General features: G+C 32.4%; 1 protein-coding gene across 1 annotated transcript in view; it reads right to left on the bottom strand.

Annotated features, from left to right (window-relative positions):
* Positions 1 to 280: 280 nt before the first annotated feature.
* Positions 281 to 21,172, bottom strand: part of LOC148955720 (uncharacterized) — a 42,161-nt gene continuing 21,269 nt past the window's right edge. Inside the window, exons 11-23 of the mRNA XM_089103650.1 lie at positions 19,175 to 19,299; positions 17,180 to 17,405; positions 15,876 to 16,108; positions 13,184 to 13,355; positions 11,562 to 11,766; positions 10,614 to 10,704; positions 9,660 to 9,885; positions 8,095 to 8,339; positions 5,909 to 6,140; positions 4,802 to 5,046; positions 3,928 to 4,150; positions 1,647 to 1,772; positions 281 to 417 (exon numbers count right to left, since the gene is read on the bottom strand). Coding sequence (XP_088959776.1) covers positions 373 to 417; positions 1,647 to 1,772; positions 3,928 to 4,150; positions 4,802 to 5,046; positions 5,909 to 6,140; positions 8,095 to 8,339; positions 9,660 to 9,885; positions 10,614 to 10,704; positions 11,562 to 11,766; positions 13,184 to 13,355; positions 15,876 to 16,108; positions 17,180 to 17,405; positions 19,175 to 19,299 — 2,394 coding nt within the window. The 3' untranslated portion in view covers positions 281 to 372. The remainder of the gene's footprint in view (positions 418 to 1,646; positions 1,773 to 3,927; positions 4,151 to 4,801; positions 5,047 to 5,908; positions 6,141 to 8,094; positions 8,340 to 9,659; positions 9,886 to 10,613; positions 10,705 to 11,561; positions 11,767 to 13,183; positions 13,356 to 15,875; positions 16,109 to 17,179; positions 17,406 to 19,174; positions 19,300 to 21,172) is intronic.

Genomic DNA, 21,172 nt, shown 5'->3' with positions numbered 1-21,172 from the left:
TATCGATGTATTTCTAAACATTTTATAAACATATTCTAAACATTTTATAAACATATTCTATGTTTGTTGATATTTAAGGCCAACAAGCAGAATCTCCAGTCAATTGCTCCCCTTTCTCTAAGAAAAAAGTTGGATTTTCACTAAAGGCTAAAATATTCTTATATTTTGCTAGAAATAATTATTTTCTAAAAATTTTAAGCCCGTTTCTCAATAATCAAGACTTGCCTTAATTCATACCCCCTATTATTCCACTATTTCTAGAGACTACAGCAATACATAATTATGATGCAATGGGTCTATTTGCACTAAATATCGTATAAAACATGAAATAAATTAAATCCATAATAGTCGATCTAATCACAGAAATTCAGTTTAGGCCACTGGGTTCGTCAAGAAGGTGGCAATTGAGCGGCGAGCCTGAAATAAAAAATTCATAGTGAAAATGCAGTTATTATAATCGAGAGCATCTCCGTGGAAGTGAGTTAAGATTTGGATCTGAACAGAAAGGTTTGGAAGATGTTATCAGTATAACCGAAATAAAACACAGATAATTTATAAATTTAATCTCCACACATGGCAAGTTATTTCCTTGTTACTGGACTTTTTGTGATTTGTTTACTTGCATTTAACAAAATTTGAAAATGATATATGCAAGGGTTATAGGCCACTAGGGGCACCTTTTCACGAAAAGGAGGAGGGCAAGGACTTTTAATTTGTTGTTTTAGTGTAGATACAATGAAAATGTATTTGTCTAAATCAAGGGAGGGAGAATTTTTTCTCGATTTCTTCACGAAAATACCAGAAATTGTATTTTTCAAAATTTAGGGGTGTACAATTGTCCCGCCCCCATCCAATTTGCAGCCCTGAGACCAACCAAACATAATTTTAGGTCATAAAATGAATGAAGAGAAACATAATTTTAAAATGAACCAAACATAATTTTAGGTCATAAAATGAATGAAGAGAAACATAATTTTAAAATGAACCAAACATAATTTTAGGTCATAAAATGAATGAAGAGAAACATAATTTTAAAATGAACCAAACATAATTTTAGGTCATAAAATGAATGAAGAGAAACATAATTTTAAAATGAACCAAACATAATTTTAGGTCATAAAATGAATGAAGAGAAACATAATTTTAAAATGAACCAAACATAATTTTAGGTCATAAAATGAATGAAGAGGATCTAAATCCTCCCATAACTGTTCATTGAAATTGAAAGAATAATATTCAGCATTGCTATTATGCGCGTGATATCCCTATGAAGACTTGTGTATGTGGAAATATAAAGTTCTAACTTGACTTTTTAGTACTAGTGAAGAAAAGAAGGTTCCGATAATTGTAATAAAATATGAATATTAGCATAATACTAAGTTTTCTACTAAAAATGGATGGGATCTGGCTTCCACATAACCTCTTAGAGAAACCTCTTCTCTATTAGTATCGCCACTAAATACTCATCAGAGCAAGCCATCTGTGACCAGTAGACCAGTAAATGCTCCTCCTCCATTAACATTACAACCCAAAGAATCCACCCCTGCACTTTTTAAGCAAATTTAGCCATTTATCAACATACCCTTTAAACGGCACATAAAAGTAATTAGCAAAATGGGTTTTGTAAATTTTCATAAGAAACTTACCCTTTGTCCTTGTTCAATGGTGGCAACCATCACATTGAAAGCTTTTTTCCAGGCAGATTCAGCCAATGGAGTAAATTCCTCACCAAGATTGGCTTTCATAAGTGGAACGAAGTGCTCTGCAAAGTCCTATTAAGAGGGTAATAATCAATTTTAGTAACTCTTAAACATAATAGACAAGGTATACGAAAAGGTCTAGGAACTTTTTTGGAAAATTTCAGGGTTTCAGTTGAATATAAAAAGGGTAAACAACTTTTGTCCCAAAAAAGATTTTCTATTTAATCTGTGCATTTTCTCATTGAATTAAGTATATGATGAATTATTCATACATATCAAGCATTATATAATTACATATTTTTTTTTAATATACAAGAATACATTTTGTATAAATTCAGCCAGTAAGGAGTGGCAAGTCTTGAGGCTTAAAAATAAGTTGAAAGTTATGGGAAACTTATAATACACTCGACATGAATATTTCCTGAGCAACTCTATATTTTCGGTCTGAGAGACATAGCAGTCCACGTCAGTCTTAAACATAAAACGAACAAGATCCTGAACATACACTGACAGATTCAGGTCGGTCACATACAGTGACCGACCCTCGGCCTTATCTTGAGTGTAGTTTAATTTCTTGTAGTTTGTCGAGTATATTAGATTTTTGAAATTGCAATTCTGATTTAAAAAAAAAAAATCTTAAAATTCCCTGTAACACACTCATTTAGATGCTCTCCTTCAATAATATTTTTTTCCAAATAAAGCAACTGCTTATGATTTAAATCATATTTCGAGCTAGGCTATGACAGGAGTCGAGTTTCACTTTGGCAACCAAATTTCGCGTGGCCCGATAAATACTTGTTCATGTCGGTGAAAACTGGGTCACCTCTGTTTTGGTTCAAAGTTTGAATATGTTTTTTTCCAACCAGCACAATATTAATTTTTTTTTAAATAAAAGGCTATTGTTGCTATTGATGCACGAGTACAAAAATTTTATATTTTTTTTCAAAGGAGTCTTTTTCTTCAAAATTCTCTATAAAAAACAGAGAATTTCGCTTTTCATTAAACGTTCTAGCCGGAATTTAAATAGAATCGTCAGTCGGTCGTATTTACTCGATAAAATTTAATGTCTTTAGCCAGAACTACAAACACCGCAAGCCAAGTGGGTGTAAGTTACAACATCAGCCAACGTAATCTGAATTAAAAGTTTGGAAATTTTTGTTTGATCTTACTCTCTAGTAACATATTCCTGTCGGAAAGAAATGTAATCCGTCTCGTTACCTACCACACCTAGGTGCTTCAAATAAATATGAATTTCATTGGTTTGCTTCAGCTTGCCTCATATTTTTCTTTTGACCAATAAATAAAGGCGGAATGAAACCTAAAAAGGTTGATTTCAACACTTCCTAGCGGAATAAATTAGCCCCGTGTTGAGGTTATATATACTTTAAGGGGCAAGGACACATGATTATGAAAAAAAAATCAAAGGAATATTATAATTTGCAGTTCAAGACAATTTTATTTCAAGTAAATAGGAACAAACTTAAGGCAAATCGATCCCAATTATAAGGTCCCAATTTATCTCAATTTATCCCAATTTAGGATCCCAATTTAGCTTGAAAATTCGTCTTTGCTCTTACCCTCCAGTGACATTAACGGCTAAGAAAACTATTTTATGATACGAAATCGAAGAAATACCATAATTTGTATTTTTAGACAATTTTATGTGAAGTAAATAGAAATATTGTATGACAAATTGAGCTCAATTAAAGGGCAAGCCAACGTAATCTCAGTTAGTAACTCGGAAAATTCGTCTTTGCTCTTACCCTTCAGTGACACTAAGGGGTAAGGAACCAAGATTAGAATATGAAGTGAGGAAATACCTTAATTTGCGTCTCAAGACAATTTTATTTGAGGTGAAAAGACAACTGAAAGGCAAATCGAAGAGAAAGGTAGGAAATTGTAGTTAGTGAGGAAATTCTATTTAATAGTAATTCTAGGGAGCAGTATGATTTTAGCGTGAAACTTCTTCATTGATACTCTGGGTTTTGTAACATTTAAACAGCTTTACTTCGGAGTTGATTTCGAGTCTTAAGAAGGGGGACATATCTCTTGTGAAGATAAAATGAAGATATGTTAGGATAGTAAACGAGTTGGAATTTGAGAAAAGATAAAATGTTAGAAAAGGCATAACTTGAAGATAGAAGGCTCTAGAAAATAATGCTTATTTGCAACGAATATGGATGCCTATTTATGTATTATATATAAATAAATTAGAATTAATACATACATCGAAATGGACCTTGTTAACTTTACGAGGTACGTGATCTTTGCCAAGTTGATTAAGAGACTGTCCGAGTTCAATGGAATTCTGGAGGCTTCCGACCAGAGTATCAAGTTGAGCCATAACATTCCTGGCGTGAGTATTCAATTCTGGGGATCCTTCAAGGCCAGTGACTTCATATTCAGCAAGATTACTGAACAATGGCTGGTAACCATGATCAGTGAATAGCCTAAGAAAAGAAATATATTTAAAAAATTCATTATGTTTCAATATATTTGACATATTATGTATTTATTTTGATCTTTTTTAAATCGGTATTATATATTGTATGTTTTATATAATTAATATTGTATTTTATTATGTTTATATAATAATGTATATAAGATATTCTGTATTTCATAAATTTATATTTATGTGAAAATGATTTAGCTTTAAGCCATAGTAAGTAACAAAAGAAGCGTAGTAACTAGAAAAAGAAAAGGGACAACATGAACACCGAAACAATCAACTAGATGAAAGACAAGGGGTGATACTATGAAACGGCGTAATTTTTAAAATAGCTAACTCAAACAGCTCCTCATGTAGCAAGGCAACTTTTGCTGTCATATCTGGAGCATTAAAATTCTGATTTGTTTTATGTTCTTTTAGGGAAGGTGAAGGTAGGTAAGGTAAATCTTTATTAATACAACTAATAACGACAACTTCAGCTTTATTTCTTGACAATCACAAATAATTCAATAAAATAACGTGTTCGCACTGAAGAAAAACCTATGAGGGTTATATATATATATATATATATATATATATATATATATATATATATATATATATATATATATATATATATATGTCAACCTGACTTATCAAAAGCTGTACTTACTGTTTGAAAACAATTGCTCCTTTCCCCATTAAGTCAGGTTTGGCAAGAGCCCATGTTTTCTGAATAGCTTCAATATCAGCAGCAGAGAAAGCAATCTGTGGATTTACCTCCTTTAATCCAAGAAGACCTTGGTCAATTACACCGATGATACGGTCGAGTCCCTTTCTCCAGGCTGCGACAGCTTCTGGTTTCAATTGGGCCTTAAGCTCTCGCTGCATGACTGGGATAAGGGCTTCGGAGAAGGCCTAAAATAAAAGAAGCTTTAAAATGAAATAATCACCAAGTAGAAATGAAATAGAAGATTACATATTTTATTTTCAGTAGGAATCAGATAGAAAGAAGTGTGTCATTTTATTAGCCCATTTACTTTCTTGAGTTTGTAACCCATTCCTGGCAAATCTTCTTAAAACTAGACAGTCTTTTATTGCCAGGTTGTGGCTGTAATAGTGGTATCCTATCATATTTTAAAACAGAACTTAGAAGAATTACACAACGATATCCCAGGTGATTATGAACTTTAGACCCATGATTATGGTTTGAGGCCCAAATAAACACTTGAAAGACCTTATTGGCCTTCTTGTCACAATCTGACAATGATGCAATTAATACAAAGTTCATTCATTTTAAAATTGCTTAAAATAAGTACCGTCTGTACACCTTCTCTACTTCTAACACTTAAGACAAGTGACACCTTTCAACCCTTAGCCCCCTTCCCTTCAATTCTCTTCAAGCCTTTGAGCTTCTGAAAATACCTAAAATTGAAAAATATTTGAAATGATATAATGAGTGGTGTCACTTCTCTGAATTTAACATTTTTATTCATCAACTGTTTTAGTTTAACTCCAGATCACTGCCATCTAATGGTACAAATTCACAAAATGTAAGAGGGAGGTTTGCATCTATTTAAATTTACACAAAAAAAAACACAGTAACACTGGACAAATGTACCTAAAACAGGGGGCAGCGGCAGCCAGCACCAATATTTTTAAGTGAGAAAAAAATTGCCAATTCCCTTAATAGAAATATAAGCACGTCACAGAACAAACACAAAAAAGATCCCAATATTAAGGTGCTTTTCCCGCTATAATAACTAAAGCTGATTCCTACCTGGAAATGACGACGTTCAACATTTCTAGCAATATGATCTGCACCAACGTTCTTCAAGTAGGCTAAAAGGGTCTTGGGTTTGCCCAAGTTTCGGATAACGTAGTCAAATGCCCTCATAACCTTAATTATGTGTTCACCAAAGGCAGGGTTATTGTCCAACTCAGTAAGTGGAGTATCTCCGAAGCCAACACGGGTGAAGAGGATCTGATATTCCGGGTGCTTTGTAAATATCCTGAAATTAATTTTCTGAATAAATCGACGGTATAGAAGATATGGAAATGGTTAATACGTGAGGGCCTGACTTTTAAGACATTTTTTCGGGTGAGTGTGGCTTAATAAGCAAATTTGTCCTTCTTTGGCTTGAGCATTCTTTAGGTTCTCTCAAACGATATTTGGAGATTCCCACTGCCCTCACTGTGTAAGATTGTTCAACAAATTCACATTCTTAGGGCTGGTAGAAATCAATCGCCTCAAGTTTGCACCCAACCTCGAAGGATAACTTATCCAAATATAAATTTGATTATTGCCAACCTACAGCTTGGACATTATGAGATAATGCTACTTGCTTTTCTAAGAATTCTTGTTTTATTTCAAATATATCTAAAATTGGATTTTTAGATATTAGTTTAAAAGGTTCTGAACAACCCAAGAACTAAATGAATAATTGAGAACCTGTTTTAACCAAATTTGACTCACTTTCTGAGAAATTTGAAAAACTTAAAGACTTTCAAGGGCATTTACTCGCCATTTGCCCCAAATATGCCTTGCAATAGTTTTAAATTTTAGCTGAAATTGAAGTCTTAAAAAACAGAAACAGAGCCCATTGTAAAAATTTTGTAACTCAAAATGTGTCCGTTCTTGTTAATGGCTTAAAATTTCACACCGGGGAACCAACCTAGTTTTAAAAAGGCAGGGCTTCCTCGCTAGATGGGGGAATTTTTCACTAGATTGGGCAACCAATCTAGTTGTAAAAAGGAGGGGCTTCCTCTTTAACCTGCACTTAAGAAATAACTTGACTGGCTCCTGATTATAAGTCACAGACTTAAACTAATGCATTTAGAGCGCACTTTTTACCACAGCGCTATTGGAAAGCAATCACTCATTCCTCTTTGTATCACCAGTAAACTGATAGTGACAAAACTATTTTGAATTTTTGGCATAGCAGATGATAAAGGACGCTGCAAAGAATACTTACAAATAACAAAATATAAATGCTTACAAATACATGTTATTCTTACAAAAATTAATGAAAAATATTTTGTTTTATATAATTATTGAAATATGGGATTTTCTGCCTAAGGCTAATGTCTTATTATTTGAGCATCAAATAGGATAAGGAGTTTTGCTTTAAGATAATGAAAATATATGAAAATAATTGATTTTAAAAATATTTAATACAACTAATGCCTGGATTATAATCGAATTTTCCGCTATAAATTTAATGGTACTACTTTATAAGATAATACCTAATAACCAAAGTAAAGAATATAATAATATATTCCATCTAAAAAAATAAATCTTATTCAGCAAGAAACTAAAAATTTATAAGTCTAATATCGTTTATATAAGAATATTCTTGCACAAGGAGAATCGATCATAATTGACGATAGAGTCCATTTATTTTATATTCAATAAGTATTTTATAATTATAATTTATAATTTAATTATAAATTATATTTATAAATTTTAATTATAAATTTTAATTATAAATTAAATTAAAAATGTAATTATATTTTATAATTTATTTTATAAGAATTTAGATAATTCTTGTTGTTTTTGCTTTGTTTAGCATCTTAAACAAATATTTCATAAACATTTTCTGGTTAGGAATGAAGTTGTCTTAGATTTCTATTTTTCTTGTTGGCCGGTATTCCTTTTTTCATTTGAACCACGTTTATAATTATTATGTTTTTTATATTTTGTCATGTGCTTATTATTTATTTAAGTTATGTTTATTATTATTTTTATTCTCTATATAAACCTTTGAGTGTTGCACCCCATATGTGAAATTTTACAAGGATGTTTTCATGTAGCCAAAGTCTCTTAAACTAACGCAAGGTTCTTGAGTCTATGAAAAGTTACATTTTTCAATGTCTATCTCTTTTTGAATAGAAAAAAAATGATTGCAAGCTTTTTATTTTCCTGTTTCTATTTCTTGCCTAGATTATTTATTGAAAACTACTTACACTCCAAAAATTTTTCTTCCAAGGCCTAGAAGATCTGGTTTCAAGAGCTCCCAAGATCTTTGTACCAGTACTTTCTCTGCATCGGTGATGCCAGTAACGGGATCCTGCTTGTAGCTCTGTTGAAGTCCTTCTTCAATATATTCTACGATGACATCATAAGCTCTGTGCCATGATTTGGAAGCAAAGTTGGAGAATCGTTGGCCCAGGTCGTTCTCAAGCAGACGGACAAGAACTTCTCCAAAACTCTGGAAATAGAACATTATTCGTAAGGTAATACAAATGATTGTCACGTAAGAGAATGATTTACCAGATATGTAGAGCTATTGGTTTGAAATAAAAACTATTAATATTATTATTGCCTGACTTGTATGTTATTACCTGATTTTAGTAGCTCTGGAATGTAACATTAACTTAGAAACACCTAGGCTACCGGTGAATATAAATAATCTTTGCATTAAGCTGTTTAAAGTCCCTTGGCTGTAGAATTATTTATTCTAAATAGTGACAACTATTAGTATTACAATTCAAAACACAATTTAAATTAAGTTAAAATTGAATTTAAAATACAGTTGTAATTAAAGTCAAATTCAAAATAAAAAGTGAGATATGGAAGTTTCTTTTGTTAATGAAGAAAAGATATAGCTATAAACAGACAATAATGAATGTTTGAACACCCGGAGCCTACTAAAATTTAGAGCCTTTCTTCAAAATGCTTCAAAAGGCTTTCTTTCTTTTCTTCAAAAAAGCAGGAAAACATGTCAAAAATAAATTTATCCTATACTCAAGTTTTAAACTTTAAACATCATTTACTCAAGTTTATCCGTTGGTGGTTTAAATGCACTGGTAACAAAATTATCTTGTAAATTAGGAGCTATGCTAATTAGCCAGACTCAAAATCAAGGTCTCTTGGAAAAGGCTCAAGGCCTTCTTAGAGATTAATTCTCTTGTAAAAGTTAACCAGGAGACGGATGACAGATGTTCCGACCATCAAGAAAAATAGCATTGAGTTAGAAATAGTCCTAAAATCCTTCAGATAGAAAACATGTACAGGCTTTGAGGTCTCAAGGCTCTGGAACAGGTATAAGTATTGACTGTAACTGTCTTAATTGAAAGAAGTTATCAACTCTTGCAATCATTTTGTTCTTATACGATGAAAAGGCTGGTACAAATTCTTCCGAGATTGGTCTTCCCTTGGAGAAAATTTGAAAATTAAATGTCAAAATATTTGCTGTAAGAATTTCTATTAAGCGGACTATCAGTTCCAAATATATATATATATATATATATATATATATATATATATATATATATATATATATATATATATATATATATATATATATATATATATATATATATATATATATATATATATATATATATATATATATATATATATATATATATATATATATATATATATATATATATATATATATATATATATATATGTATATTTCAATAGCAAATCGGACAAAAACTAACATTTCAAAATTTATATTATCTTATAGATCTTGATAGAATGTATCCATATAATGGACGTCCAATTATAAGTTGATAGTTACCTTGAACATGGGTTTGTTCACTCCTAAAACAATGTGATCTTCGCCCAGCTGCCTAGCAAGGAGAGCAAGGTTTGCCGGTTCGTCAAGGGTTTGGATGAGTTCATCAAGCTTAGTAGTTACAGAGATGGCGTGCTTACCAACAGCCGGAATATCCTCCAGTTTATCAAGAGGAACATCACTGAATTTGGGGAAGACGGCTTGATAGGCTGGGAAAGTCTCGAAAAGGCTGAAAAAGAATATATAAAACTTATCTATATTTTTAAACTCTGGAGAATCGTTATCTCTTGAAGATGTGGACTATTTATTCAGCCAGTACTTATTTAGCAAAAATTTAATTTTTTACCTCAGAAATTTAATTCATATAAATAATTATTTCATTGACAGGTCTGTTGATTTGTCATCACAGAACTTAGGAAAAACAGCTTGATAAGCTGGAGATGCCTCAGCAAGGCAAGGCTAGATTTGTGCCTTTGAGTATTTATCTTATGTATTTTATGAATTTTCTCTCTTAAGATATTATTGGCATTTTGTAAATAAAATGCTATGGATTATTACACTCTTGTCAAATTTTCAATGATACGGGTCGTTCAATGATATAGGTCGTTATAAAAATAAATGGTTTCATCAATTATAATAATTCTTGGTAGCCTAATTATACCAAAATTGGATGCCTGATATTATCGACATCAACACCGACATTTTGACGATTGACCGGTTAGACAGTTTATAAGGTAAAAACGTATACTAACTCTGTCCTGTGGTAGCGCAGTGTCATTGGGCCTCATTTGGTACTACAGGACCCAGAGTTCCATCTCAGCTGCCACAATTCGCCGAAGGGCTTATAATTTGATCATGGTTTTGATATTATACAAAATTGTCGGCGTAACAGTCAAAACAAGAAGAAGAAGAAGAAAAAGAAGAAATATGCTCTATTTTTCAATTTTATGTGCTTACCTTTTGAAAATACGCATGCCAACACCCATGAGATCGGGCTTAACCAAATTCCAAGTCTGTTTAACAACTTCAACTTCTCTAACAGAAAGACCTGCAAGAAATTTCTTTTTAGAAATTAGAATAGGAATATTTTATTACTATATATACTACCTATTCTCCTATTACTGCAGTTATACCTTACTATTACAGGTATTAAAGCCTATCACAGCGATACGCCACTTAGAACTGACTCACTAACTATAACACCTGCTTTCCTCCTCCCCCTTTAAAGCATCGTCTTTGGCCTCCTCAAAAGAACGGTCAAAGATATGACGTCATGTTTATGATCTCAGCACATGGGACGTCGATTTTTCCTTTTGCCCACTCACAGAATATTTAACAGAACTATCCTACAAATGGAGTATTCCATTTTTCAGTAGAGTAAAAGTGAGCCTCGGAGCAATAGCACAATCACTAATTGAGAGCAGTAATATTTTTACAGGAAGTAAGGAAAGGGTTCTACAAACCTTTTCAATAGCTTTTTCAGAGCATATGAGGTTCAAAAGAAGGGAGGATTTATCTCTTTTCCCTTTCAAAATTTTTCACAGAATATGAGATCTGAAACTCAGCCAAAGAAAAGTTATTTTTCTAATGAGATGCAGAAAAGTTCCTTCTTAATTAAAATACAAAAACATAAAAGGAGGGGTAAATAAATCAAAAGAAATAAATAAAGAATGAGTGAAAAAATAGAGGCACTTCAAAATAATATTATTCATTATTTGGACTTGAGTTTTAACAACAGGTTATAATTTTCTTTTAATACGTTTTTCCAAGACACAAATAGAAGAGACACTTTACCTCAAAATGGCAGAAAACTTTTACGGAAGCTGGCTGGAATGATTTCTCAGTTTATTTATTGTACATTTCATAAGTGAAAAATATCATTTGTTAAAAGCAATTTGAACTCACCAGTTATAGGGTCAACTCTTTCGAGCTGTAGAAGGCCTTCTTCAATGATAGCAACCATCAACTTGAATCCCTTAGTCAATGATTCACGACCCAGGACAGTTAATAGGTTAGGTACAATGTCTTCGGCAACTGAGAAAAAGGCAGTGGCGAAGTTGTCAAAATGAGCGCGAGTCATGCCAAGACGAGTGTGGAAAATACCAAGGTCCTTAAAAGTAAAAAAAATTGTAATGTATGAAAAATAATGCAAGATGAATATGGGGAGTCTCTTATTATTATTCTTTGGTGTAGGCATTGACAAAAACAAGGATTCATTCCCAATCTCAGGAGATATATGCAAGATAAATAGTGTGAATTTCATTATTTTCCTCAACACTGTAACAGAAAGAAAGAGAGGTTATGAGGAGGGAGGAAGGAGGTGACAAAAGTGGAGGGAGAAGGATATAGACAGAGAGAGTAGCGCTGAAGACAAAAGAGTAAGAAACTCCAGAGAGAAAGATTCTTTTCACGTTTGGTAGCAACAGGCATGCATGAGAATGGGTTGAAGACATCTTATTGTGGATTAATTGTGTTTTATCAGGGGCTTGACGCGTCCCTAGATGAGTAGCATAGGACCATTGAATAGAAAGGAGCCCAACTAGCTTAAGGGTTTTGATTTGCTTAAGGGAATTAAGGGTTTTGATTTAGAACAACGATATTTCATTAATCCGTAAGCGTGTTCACACTGCCATCTAGAAGGGCAGAGTAGATTATTTATAATATCCAATTGGTTGGTGGGAAAACAGTCCAATTAAGTCTATAAGAAGACAAACTAAGAGGAATCTCCTTTGCCCCGTCAATTTTCAGCTGGATTGATGCTTTAGCTTTAGATCCAACTGACTATAGTAACCAAAATTTTATAGTAGTGGTTTGGTTAATATATTGACTTATAAATCAAAGTGACTAAATTCTATGCGCTGTTAGGGTGAAGAAATGGAACAACCCCCCCCCCAAGTAAAAAGAAGTAATTATTTTTCTTAATAGGCAAATGAAAAGTATTCTTCTTTAGATCTTGATAAAAATGAAGCCCTTGGTAGCACATGCCTCCAACTGCAGGACACCTCCTCGCAACGCCCACGATGTTAATGTATATAATTATCATTTGATTTAGACCTTTTCTACTGAGCTCTAGAACATCTTAGCAAGACATTAGCTACCCGATACAAGAGCAATTAATAGCCATAATGACCACCCAAAAAAACAAACCTACGGAGTAAAAAGTTTTCAATACTTGAAAACAATAGTTATGAAAAAAAAAATCTTTACTAGCTCCCTTCCCTACCCATTTCCGCCCAAAAACTCCAAAATCTCGTTTTCACAACTGTTAACATATATGAAATAAACCAGGTTTGAAAGCAGACATCAATTGCTTTTTTTTGCATCACAAATAATCGGCATAATTTAGGTTTGGAAGGGTAAAATAAGACTAATTTAAGATAAATTAAGGGTAAAATAAGTATAATTTTACGGGCTGTTTCTTAGTAAAAATAATCAAAAAATTAAATAAAAAGAACGGACTAAAAAATGTTAATCTAAATATATATTGAACAGGGAAATAGTAAATATTTAACATAATTAAGCCTTACCTTGAGTTGACGAAGAAGGAGAGCGTTATTATCAAGACTAGTGATGACGATATCGAAAGCTGAAAGCACTCTGTGAAGATGGGCTCTAAAGGGGGCGTTTTCACTGATATTGTCAACATTTCCAAATCGTCCAGTGAACAAAAGTTTATACTCTGGGTGATCAACGAAAAGTCTAAAAAAGCAAATTGATCATAGTTATTATGATGATTTTTAAAATAAATCACTGTTATCTTTTGGCGTTTTACTGACAAAACGCCAAATGAATCAGCCAATTAAAAACTGCATTTTACTATGCCGTCTTGAAAAATGGCTCCCTCAAATTTTATTGGTTGACTAACTTTCCGTCATGACCAAAAAAGCACCACGCTGTAACAGGGTTTAAGCTATGAATAGGTGAATTGGTCATTGGAAAGAAAACACCACTTAAAAATAGTTTTCAAAAATAAAAGAAACAGCAAATTTTTTAGGCCTTGGCTAATAACAATATTAGCTAATTTGACAGTCAATTGTAGAAAGTGCAGGGCAACTTACTTTTTACCAGCCGGATATCTTTTCATCAGCACTATCTTATTCGCGTTTTTTTTTACCATCAGCTTTTGACAAATAATCATTATTTTCTTCTTTTTTTGGGGGGGGGGGAGAGGGATCGGTAAGCCACTAAATATTTCGCATCTAATCTTCTAAATTGCTTCAAAATATATTTTTTTAAGTTTCTAACACCACTCCTTCTCCAACTCCAGAACAGTGACTTCTAGTTTACTAAAAAACCTTAACAGGGCTCAAGCAAGTGCATAGTTGAATCGGTCGTTGGAACAAAAATAAAATTTTAAAATGATTTTATAAATAAAAAGAAGCTGCCAATTTCGAGCACTTTTAAAAATCTATATTAGCCTATTTAACGGTCAATTGGAGGAAATGTTGGACAATTCACCAGTTATATTAACCGCCGGGCGGTTATCTGTTCACCAGCAATATCGTCTTTCTATCATTAGCTATCGACGAATTATTGTCAGATATTGGCATTTTTGGGGGGTTCTTGGTCGTTTTCGGTGCGTATTTCAACACCTTTGGTTTCTAAATTGTTAGAGAAGATTTTTTCAGGTTCCCAATACCACTCCTTCTCCCCTCCATAGCAGTGACGCCTAGTTTACTCGAAGAATTGCCCCAAGGGCAAAAGTTTAAAGTATAGATCTAGAGCAAAAATTAGACTTTAGGAAAGTGTATCAGGGTTCACACTTTTTGGGTATAATAATAATAATAATAATAATATTTATTTTTAACTCACATCATATACAAAAATCATTATTGTGGAGTATAACAAAAAAAGGAGATAATACACTACATACATGAGTACATAAAACTTAAAAACTTCACAAGAGCAGAGTAACCAAAAAAAAGAAAAATATTCAAGATACAAAACACACACAAAAAAAATTAAACTATTTATAACAAATACACGGACCAAGACATGATACAGCGGACCAGGACTTTTAATGGAGCATCATTTAAAAATTTAGAACTTCAAATTTGAAATGTTTGAATATTATCTGTTCATGAATATAACGAATTTAAATTACTATTGCAAAAAAAAACTCAAACAACAAAAAAAAAGAACAGAAACTACAGCAAACGAGTAAGGCCACTGTGGGCTGGCAGATACTTATATGTTGGTACTTATATTTGGATACTTATATTTGGACCTACTCTCCCTCTCCAACTTTTTTGGACCAACTTATATTTTGGTACTTATATTTGGATACTTATATTTGGACCTACTCTCCCTCTCTAAGAAATAAAACGTTAAGATAAAACATAGCTTAATCTAAACTTGGCAGCATTTAACATATTCATACCGAATCATTTATTTCTTCACCTTGGCAAATTTGTTCTTGGTTTTGGTTTTAGTTTTGTACATACCCACAGAACTGGCAAATGTCAAAAACTAAATTTAACCAATTAATAAAATTTACTTTGTTTGAAGGGATTGAGAGTATTCGTTTTTAATGTCATAAAACGGCTATGGGATAAACCATTTCTGAGATTCGCTTTTATTAGCTATTTTTTAAATCATTAAAGTTTATTTTTTCTTAGTTTTAAATATCTAAAAAGCTATTTCCTAGAATAACTTACTACCTAGTGAAAATATTCTTGTCAAAAAATGTATTATGAAGGTTTTAAAGATAAAAGAAAACGGCAAAATCTTTGAATTTGGGCTTTCAAGTATATTGTGTAGCTTATGTGGTGCTAAAAGGTTTATAACTAGGATATCCCTTAGTTGTTAACTTTAAAATTTTTATTTTCAAAATTTACTTAATAGAATGAAATCAAAGAAAATAAAAATGTCCTATAAAAGGTGGGTATCCAAAGATCGCAGTTAAGTTTTTTTTTATTTTTTAATGTTTTTTTTTGTGTATAACACATAGAAATACTGATTTTAGGTTTTATAAGACGATCCTGTAAGAAAACAAATCTATTCTTTCAAAATTGTAATCTAAAACAAAAATAAAATTTATTTCAGCTAGAAAAAAATGTATACTTATTTACCTCGTACTAAATTTGTAAAAAGAAAGAAAAAACATTATGCATAACCTTACCTGAGAGAAAATTTGCAGTTATATTATAAAGAAATAAAAACAGGTGTTACAACAAAACAAAGTGACCGTCATAAGCGGGAATTAAATAACATAATCACCTTGTGAACATTTTGACAGCAAGTTCTTCGAGTCCAGTGGCACGGAGGCTAGTCCATATATCCTGAATAGATTGTTTTTCCAATGCACTTAGGGCCTTTGAGTCGACTTGACCAAGTTGGAAGAGACCTTGTTCGATTACACCAGTGGCAAAGGTCAAAACTTTTTCTAAGCCACTTCTGCCAGTTTCACTCAATTCAGGCGAAATTTCAGCAATATAGAGCTCAACAAATTGCTGGAAAAAAGTGTTTCTATTTAGAATATTAACTTTTTTTCTATAGCAGGTTAGCAATTATTATATTTTAAATTTAGATGAGCTTTGGTTTTAATTCTTTTGTTTGAATAAACTAAGCATACAATTCATTCTATTCCTCAAAAGTCACGTTCATTTCACAGCTTTAGAACACTTTACTATGATTAAAATTATAAAAGAGTTCAAGAATCTTTTTATTATTTACGAAAATAAGATAAATGAGATACTTGAAGAATAAGGAATTAAAAAAGTTTTTCAAAATTTAAAACAACTGTTTTTTATCTAAAAAAAACAATAACTAATTGTTAACAAGAACTTTCTCATGAGACGAAATTGAACAAATATGTAATTTTTTTTTATTTTATCTCATTTCCCTACTGCTAATTCTCTGAAAATATTATCTATACGTTCTTTAATACTTTTTTTTAAGGAGGCGGTGTTTATGTCATTCAGAAGTATCTTTTTCTTAAGCTCCGTTCAGAAGTATACTTAGCTAGACATCAATTTCTAGCTGTCATGCTTATAAAAGAAGAAGCAAGCTATGATTGGTCAAAATTCGTTATGCCTAGGCATAGACGTCTTCTTAAGCAAGTATATGAATTGACTTTAGAGGCAACATTCTTTGTATTTTTTTTTTCTGTTTACTTAATTTTCTCTTTCTAGATTATTAACCAACACGGTACCTGATCATTAAAAGTGCTTACAAGCTAGCATGGTACTCATATGCAGGGTTGCCACCACGGTCAGTTCTTGAAGTGCTACAAATTGCCCAAATTTAAGTGCTACACAGCGATTTTCGGTGCTACAGTTAAAAAAATTTACTATAATGGTAAAATAACAATTATGTGCAATATATGGCAACCCTGAGCACATGCGACAATGCTACACATAACAAAATAGTGCTAAAATAGCACTTTCCTGCTACAGCTAGCAACCCTGCTCGTATGACGGTACTCCAAGACACACAAATTATTATCCTTATACTTAGCAAATCTGAATCATAATAAGAGACGGCAAGCAGATATATGTAGAAAGTTCTAAAAAAGAACTCACATCGAATTGCTTCCTAGAGAGACCACGTTTGATATGTTCTCTTCCAAGTTTCTTTAACAAGTAGACAAATGAGACATTGTCATCAATGACCTTGCCCACGGAGCTAAAACGGTTCATGACCAATGAAATATGGTAGTCAAAAGCATCGGTAGATGGCAACTCTTCGACGGAATATTGCTCAAATTTCTTGAATAGGTTTTTGTACTCTGGGTGGGAAGTGAACAACCTAGATAAAACAAGGACGATTACCACTCGGACTTCATTAACAGGATGACTCTAGAAGGATTACATTAGTCTCCCTACCACTCAAATTTGAAACATAAATGCATCAAGACAATATTCTTAAAGGGCTTTTCGCCAGGCTCCATAAGGGTAGCTGAAGTGGTGCCCCTTCATTGATATTCACGTGTTATTTGCTTAAGTTGATCATATTAGTAATACTTTCACCTGTATATTCAGTCCAAATTCTAAAACTGAACGAATTCTCAAATATAATGACTATTAGATAAGGATTTGGAAATTTATCTATTAATAATAGCTCTAGAAAAACTCTGAAAAATGAATAAAAGCATACTGAAACTGCTTTAACCCTCAATAACAATCAAGCGCTGCCAATAATATGATCTTTAGTCTAGTCTCTCAACGACTATTGTTTCCAATATTAGTAAACAAAAATGAATGGGCAATATGGGCAATTTATGGGCAATAATAATGACCAGAGTAGGGGCTGAAACTGCTTTAACCTTCAATAACTACCAAGCACTGGCAATAATATGATCTTTAGTTTAGTGTCTCAACAAAGATTGTTTGCAATGTTTATAAGCAAAAATGTATGGGCAATAATAATGAGCAGAGTAGGGGCTGAAACTGCTTTAACCCTCAATAGCTACCAAGAACTGGCAATAATATGATCTTTAGTCTTGTGTCTCAACAAAGATTGTTTGGAATATTTATAAACAAAAATGTATGGGCAATAATAATGAGCAGAGTAGGGGCTGAAACTGCTTTAACCCTCAATAACTACCAAGAACTGGCAATAATATGATCTTTAATCTAGTGTTTCAACAAAGATTGTTTGCAATATTTATAAGCAAAAATGTATGGGCAATATGGGCAATAATAATGATCAGAGTAGGGGCTGAAACTGCTTTAACCCTCAATAACTACGAAGCACTCGCAATAATATGATCTTTAGTCTAGTCTCTCAGCAAAGATTATTTGCAATATTAATAAACAAAAATGTATGGGCAATGTATGGGCAATAATAATGAGCAGAGTAGGGGTGTTCCAGAAGGATTTGCTAATTTTACACTCTTTTTATGGTTAAAGTCACGTTTGTGACAATTCACCCCTACCTCATCTGATAGTCTCGTATATAGTCCTAGGCTATATACAAAACTAACCAAAAAATTTGAAATGGTACCATTAGATTCCTTATTTTGCTCCTTTTCAACGTACTAATCATTACTCCGAAAACGCCAACCCCTCCCCTTTGGTCGACCCATATATAGCCATATAATATATTTGTTTCTTGTTGTTCCAATTCTTTGTTCCGTTGTGAACCGGTTATGCTATATAGACTCGAAGATATTCAGTTTACTCTGAGTGATCGTGTTGAATACTGAATAAAAAAATACTATTTTAAATAAGTTAGAAATATAAAGATTAATGTAAAGAAACATGATAATCTAATCAATATAAATGTGGTTCATATTATAGAGTAAGAATTTATTCTTTTATTGTTTTTCTTTTAGTTTGATAGTTAACTTTAAAAAAGTTTAAAGTTTAACTTTAGTAGGCCAAAGGGGGACAGAATCATCCCCTGCATTTTAAATTACTATAAATGACAGGTATGCTGCAGTTTTGGGACAGACAAAGTCGTCAAAAACTAGCTGGTGCTTCCAATTTTTCTTTTTAAAACTTGCGCTAATGCCAACTCATATAAATGTCCCATGCTCTTTTGGTTTAATGTCAGAACAAGCCAAAGATACTTACTTGGCGAAAACACGCTTGCCAATTTCAACGTTGCGCGGGGCAATAGCAGCAAAAGCCTGACGAAGAGCAACAACCTCTTTACCATAAAGACCAGTAACTGGATCAGCCTCTTCGGATGACGCAACCTACAAATTAATTTATGTTAGCTGTTTTTTAAGGTGTAAACCACCCTAGCCGAATGGATGGCATGCTGGACTTGCAATCCCTTTCCTTCGGGACGGGGATTCGAGCCCTGGCGTCACCAATCCTTTGGCTTGAGGTGAGGGTCAGTGGGTTGACTCTGCAACTGCCATAGGTCTGGGGAGATTCCCACGTAATATCTGAATTTCAAATGACAAGTAAGGCGGTAAAACGTCCGATCCTGGGGCAAGCACAAAAACATGTAAGTGTTTTGTCCTTAGATAAAAAAAAACTACGGCGGGGGGGAGGGCATATGACGAATTCACTTTTAACGTTTTGCAGTTTCTATCCCAATGTCTAAAATATTTGATATTATCTTAATATTTTCGATCATGATATTTTAATTGTAAACAAATATTCCAATAATCTACTAGAAATCTAATTCTAAGCTCAATAAGGGTGTTTGAAGCCATCATTAAGAAAAATTGTAAACATTTTGATTTCCTGCTTTCAGTTTTTTTGTCGAGACTTCCGATCTTTTTAAATTGGTCTTTGATAACTCTGGGTAGGGGTCTCACTAAAATTATTTGGTGTCAGAAAGCAAGAAATAGAGTTCCATAAGAATATCAGTCCATTTGGATCTTCATATAATATATGTATTGTTTCTAATATATAGTCTCTGTATAGCAATAATCAATTATATTCTGGCTACTAGTTTCAATACATTTCAGAAAACAGGGTGTTTGTCAGGTTTTTAAACTTATTTGGCTTATAAATAGGGTTACGGTACTGTCGTTATTTTTTTGATACCTCCTAGATTGTAGAAAAGTTTTGTCAGTTCTTCTTATTTGTATAATGACATAGTCAGTTTATTTTTTTATGTTTTACCTTTGGGGGAGGGAATTCTAATATAAACCTTACCACTAATAAATGTATCTAAGACCTTTTTTTTCTCTTTCACAAGGTAGTTTTAGAAGTTTTAATATCTTTGAAATATACTAGTACATGGTTTCATCCTTTTCTCGATTTAAAGATCGACACTTTTTTAAGTCTGATCAGCAGCACTTAGCCTTTTCTTGGTATTGTAGGTATTTTGGTATTATAGGTATTTTGGTATTATAGGTATTTTGGTATTATAGGTATTTTTTCAGCTGTAAAAGTTTCATTTGTTGTAATAAATTTTCTCTCTTTTTTATAGTAAGTACAATATAATTATAGGTTCACCTAGATATTCTCTATGAAGTTAAGTTTTGGATATTGGGTCGTTCATTTATCAATCATTGTTTGCTATCACTAATCGTTATATCATTCCTTGTTGGTAACTTTAGGTGTTGTCTAACTTTTGATTTTGTTCACTTTTTTGGCGTTGCATCTGGTTGGTGTTAACTTTCGGTTTTTTTTTAATTAAGTTTACTTTCGAGCTTGGACTTTAAATTTACTTTTAATCTAAAAATTTGTACCTATATCTTCTCATCACTAGATCGATACAAAGCTATAATGTTATTTTTAATTGCACTGCAAGCCTTATAAGACGGCAAGTCAATTTCGATTTCTATTAATTTTATTGCCACACACTTGTTTCATTGCTTTATTATTATTCCTTATTGATCATTACTGTATCATTCACTGTTGCATCGTTCATTGTTATGAATGCTGCAGTTTTGGCTGTTTTATTGCTTTTAAATTTTTCACATTTTGGGTATTATATTTGGGGGACTGCCAATTTTGGGTATTGAGATTAAGTTTACTCTTTTTGACAAAGAATTTTGTGCCAATCTTTTCACGTTCCCAAATAATGATAAAAAGCGTCATTTTACTCATAATGACCCACCACACAACTCCTGAGAGACTGAAAGCCAGTTTTTTGTATTATTTTTA

This window comes from Artemia sp. Qi Xiang Cuo, chromosome 2 (assembly GCF_049724085.1).
Source record: "Artemia sp. Qi Xiang Cuo chromosome 2, ASM4972408v1, whole genome shotgun sequence".
Lineage (NCBI taxonomy): Eukaryota > Metazoa > Arthropoda > Branchiopoda > Anostraca > Artemiidae > Artemia > Artemia sp. Qi Xiang Cuo.
The sequence above is the reverse complement of the archived record's forward strand: the minus strand, read 5'-3'. Positions and strand labels throughout refer to the sequence as shown.